This window comes from Orycteropus afer, unplaced genomic scaffold, assembly GCF_000298275.1.
Source record: "Orycteropus afer afer isolate SDZICR_OR568_19922 unplaced genomic scaffold, OryAfe1.0 scaffold00975, whole genome shotgun sequence".
In the NCBI taxonomy this organism is placed as follows: Eukaryota; Metazoa; Chordata; class Mammalia; order Tubulidentata; family Orycteropodidae; genus Orycteropus; species Orycteropus afer.
Genome location: NW_006922562.1, coordinates 166,287 through 170,617, shown reverse-complemented (window position 1 = coordinate 170,617; position 4,331 = coordinate 166,287). Strand labels below are relative to the sequence as shown.

Genomic DNA, 4,331 nt, shown 5'->3' with positions numbered 1-4,331 from the left:
CCTTCCTTCCGAGGAGTGGCTGGTGGGTTTGAACCGCCAGCCTTCTGGTTAGCAGTCAAGTGCCTTAGCCACTATGCTACCAGAGCTCCCACAGTCTTGATTACTGTTGTGTTATAGTAAGTTTTGAAATCACAGCATACATTTTTCAACTTTGTTCTTTTTCAAGATCCTTGAGATGTTCTAAGGAGCTCTGGTGGCATAGTGCCTAAGGCATTTGACTGCTGACAACAAGGTTGGTGGTTCAGACCCAACAGCCATTCTGCAGAAGGAAGACTGGACAATCTACTTCCATAAAGATTTATTACCTCGGAAACCCAAAGGGGGTCGCTATGAGTCAGAATTGACTCGATGGCAGTGAGTTTGGTTTTTGGTTCGGTTTTGAGATGTTCTAGGCCCTTTGTATTTTCATATACATTCTAGAATTGGTGTGTCATTTTCTACAAAGGAACCTATTAGGATTATGATAGGATTTGCACTGACTCTGTAGTTCAATCTGTGGAGAATTGACGAGTAAATAATATTGAGTCTCCCAGTCCATGAACAGTGTATCTCTCTCTGATTATTTAGGTCTTTTAGAATTTCTCACAACAGCTTTGAGTTTAGAGCGTACAAATCTTACACAGCTTTTGTTTACTTTACTCCCAAGTGTTTTGTAGCATAATTATAAATTGAATTTTTAAAATTTCATTTTCTGATTGTTTACTGCAAATATGTAAAAATATAGTTGGTTTGTGTGTGGAATTCGTTTCCTGTGACTAATCATTTATTAGTATTATAGATTCCTTAGATTTCTCACACACACATACACACACACACATATCTTTGTAGAACTGCCCTTCCCATCTTTATGACTTTTGTTCATTTTTCTTTGAAAAACGAAGGCCTTCAGTACAATACCAAATAGTTTCTTTTTTTTTACTTGCTTTTATCCAGATTACATACGTACAGAGTTTTTATCCAGATTACATACGTACAAAGTTTAAGTTTCCACAGTTCTATAAGGTTGTTCTACAAATAGCTCTACACTCGTCTGCCCTCACATGCTCCCTTGCCATCTAGGGGCCGTTGGCTTGCGGGTTCTCTGGGTCGTTAGCTCCTCCCCTCTAAGTGGTGTTGCCTGTTTTGCTACTGAGCAATATCCAGCTGAGCCATCTGGTGTAACTTGAGTATCTTTCTTTTCTTGCAAGACGTTTTGCTTTCCTTGGAGTTAATAATTGTCTTGTTTCTTCATTGATATAATTTTCTTTTGCTTATAAGCAGTTCAGCCCCAGGCTGTGTCAGTTCTGTGCATCTCTTCTCAATTTCCTCTTCTTCAGGAAGCTTCTCTGAGAGTCCTCCAACCCGACCTGACCTAGCCTGTGCTGGTTGCCTCTTACACACCTGGGGCACAGGTGCCATCTTGTGGTCTGTCTCCATCACCATCCAAGCAATTCCCTTCTCCTTTCCTGTAGTTTGTCGTCTTTCTTGGTGGGCTTCCTCTTTTTAGTGACACACATTACTAAGAAAAAGGGTGCATAGAAGATAAACTTTTCTGGAAGCCTTGTATGTCTGAAAAGGACTTTATTCTGCCCTCACATGTAATTGATAGTGTGAGTGACTGAAGAATTCTAGGTTGGAACTAATTTTCCTTGAGAATTTTGAAGGCATCACTGTCTAGCTTTCAGTGTTGCTGTTAAAAAGTCAGAAATGGAGTTCTGATTTGGGAAAGATGCAGTAAAAGCACATGGCCCTTTATCTGCCACCAACATTACTAGAAAACTTAGGCCAAATGCACGGACATCTGTCTGAAAATTCTGAAAACTAAATATGAACAGGTGCATCTGTGAAAAACCCCAGACTTCAAAGTACTGCAAAAATAATACTTTTTCCCCTTTGCTAGTCTGGCTTGGACTCAACATGGCCTGAAGTCCAAAAGTGAGCCCTGTGGGATGGACAGAAGGAGAGCCAGAGGAATCCATCTAGCTCTGGCCTGAGGGGCGTACAAGGGCACTCTTAAAACCCAGAGAATGTCCCTTGGGGATTTTAATCTTCCTTTTCTCCATTCTCCCATTCCCCGGCCTCTGGGAGGCTGGCAGAGGCTGAGGACGCTGGGGCTGGAACAGCAGCTGCCACGAGTGGAAGCCTACAGGAACCCAAACTCAGAGGGAGGGCACCTACTTCTTGGTGATGCCACAGCACCAAGGACAGGGTCACACTTCAGAGCTTTCCCCCTCTGTGTCAGTCCTCTGCCACTTGGCCCCAGATGCATGCAACTTGAAAAGGCTGAAGTTTCTGCCCAGAGGACCAAAAATGGGCAACTGCCATGTGCTGGGAGATGACGGAGAATGAAGTCCACGCTCCTGACTCGTCCGCGAGGCCCGAACGGTCTGGCTCCTGTTGTGTCTTCCTTGCTCTTTCTGCCTCCTCATGCGGGCCTTCTTCATCAAAAATGCCAAGCTTATTTCCTCCTCGAAGTCTTTGCAGCTGCTGTTTCGTCCGCCTGAGGAGCTTTCCCTCATATCGTCACATGGCTCACTTCCTCATTCCACCCACGCCCTCCACCTTTCTCCCAGATTCCCCCTCTGTTACACTCCAGTACATCATCTTACTTACTTCCTCCTGAAATGTCCTTCTTGCCTTTCTCTAGCCTTTTGAGTGTAAGCCCTATGAAATCGTTGGTCTTCTCTATCTTGTTCTTTGCTGATATCATCACACTTAGAGCAGTGCTTGGCCCGTAGTAGATAGATGCTCAGATACTATTGGATGGTGGAAAGGAAAGTAGTGAATAAGTGCTTGTCGAGTTCTCTGCTGACTGCTAGCTTGTTGGTTTTTCTAGGGCGTCTCAGAATTGAGCCTCTGAATAGAAGTCTTTCTTAACTTGACTGATTCGACTTAAGACTCCCTTTTATATGTCATTTCCCATTCCCTCCCTCCCAGAAATCTGTTTTAGGGCTGTAAATTTTAATTCCCAAATAGCTGATTGCTGATCCCCCCCCCCTTTTTTTTCCCTGCCTGTCCCTTAGAAGTTACACCTTAAGTTGAGTTTCATGCAGGAGACTAGATAAGAATTTGGTAGAGAGATGTGAGACTTTAGTGCCTTTTTAACCCTGAGACCTGACTGAGTTAGAATTGAGGGGTTGCATCTAGACATTTCATCCCCGGGGCTCACTTCTCAGTAATGAGAGTTGACTTTGGCCTTTATGCTCCCTCTCAGTCACTCTTGCATTTTTTGATGCCATTCTCTGCAAGCCATTGATTCTGTTGAACCTATGGGTGAGATGAAGGTGAATGGGAGTGTCAGTTTCATTTCATCATCATCAGAAAGAAGTTGAGAGATGCTAAAGGGCTGCTGTATCTGGTCCCCAGCTTTTACTCTGCTGTTGTCCAGTCTTCCTGGCCTTGAGTCATGAAGGACTTACATATTTGTGTCCCGGTATGGGTTTTTCTGAGTATCTGATAAAGTAGGGATGAATCTAGAAAATGACCTGTTTGCTCTTTTGTTTTTCTTCTCTCTGTTTCTCGCAACTCAGGAGGTTCATCAAGAACGGATTGCGCTGGAAAACCAACTAGAACAACTTCGTCCTGTCACGGTGTTGTGACTGACCTCCCAAGGTTCAAGTGACCTTTCCTGCCAAGATCTTCCCTTCGAATGTTTGGGCCTGACTCCTTGTCACAGATGTCTGTGTCCAAAGCTGTGAGCAGTGGAATAGAATCCATACCACCTTTTCTCTTACACTTCACCTGTACGTTTTATTGTGGTGGAAAATATACTTCAACTGATCATCACACTTGAAATAGTAATTAGCAGTAGAATTTATCCCATTCTTCAGTACTCCTTCAAGGTGTTAGATGCTGCTTCTTATCAAAAATCAATCTTCTAGCTAATAAATAAATATCTTAGAGCATTATTTATTTAAAGAGTTTATGATAGGTACAAATCTTAAAACCAAGTACCTTTAGGATGCTTGTTTTATTTTTGTATGCACATCATATACAGTAGGTTGGGTTCCTGAATAATTGGGATTCCAACTGGGTAGTCTTTGGCATGATGATAATAAAAATAAACATAAAAGATAAAATGAAACCATCAGATTTAGACTGGCGCTGTGCCCCCCACCACTATATGCCAAAAATTGCTTCTCTAGTGCCATTTTGATATTATATCTACCTATAAATAATACATGACTATTGTTTTCTATTGAATGTAAAAGACTTACTGGGTCTTTACACCTCTATAAAGCAGAGGTTTTGGCAATGATCTGTTTAACTTGGGCAAGCTAGGCTGTCAACCCAGATAACTCAGTCCTTTCATGTCAAATTTTGGGCAAGAGCAATCTGCTTTAACTGCCTCG

General features: G+C 42.5%; 1 protein-coding gene across 1 annotated transcript in view; it reads left to right on the top strand.

Moving 5' to 3' along the window:
• Positions 1–3,578, top strand: part of REPS2 (RALBP1 associated Eps domain containing 2) — a 171,719-nt gene extending 168,141 nt beyond the window's left edge. Inside the window, 1 exon segment of the mRNA XM_042783369.1 lies at positions 3,510–3,578. Within this exon segment, the coding sequence (XP_042639303.1) occupies positions 3,510–3,578 (69 nt within the window).
• The last annotated feature ends 753 nt before the right edge of the window (positions 3,579–4,331 follow it).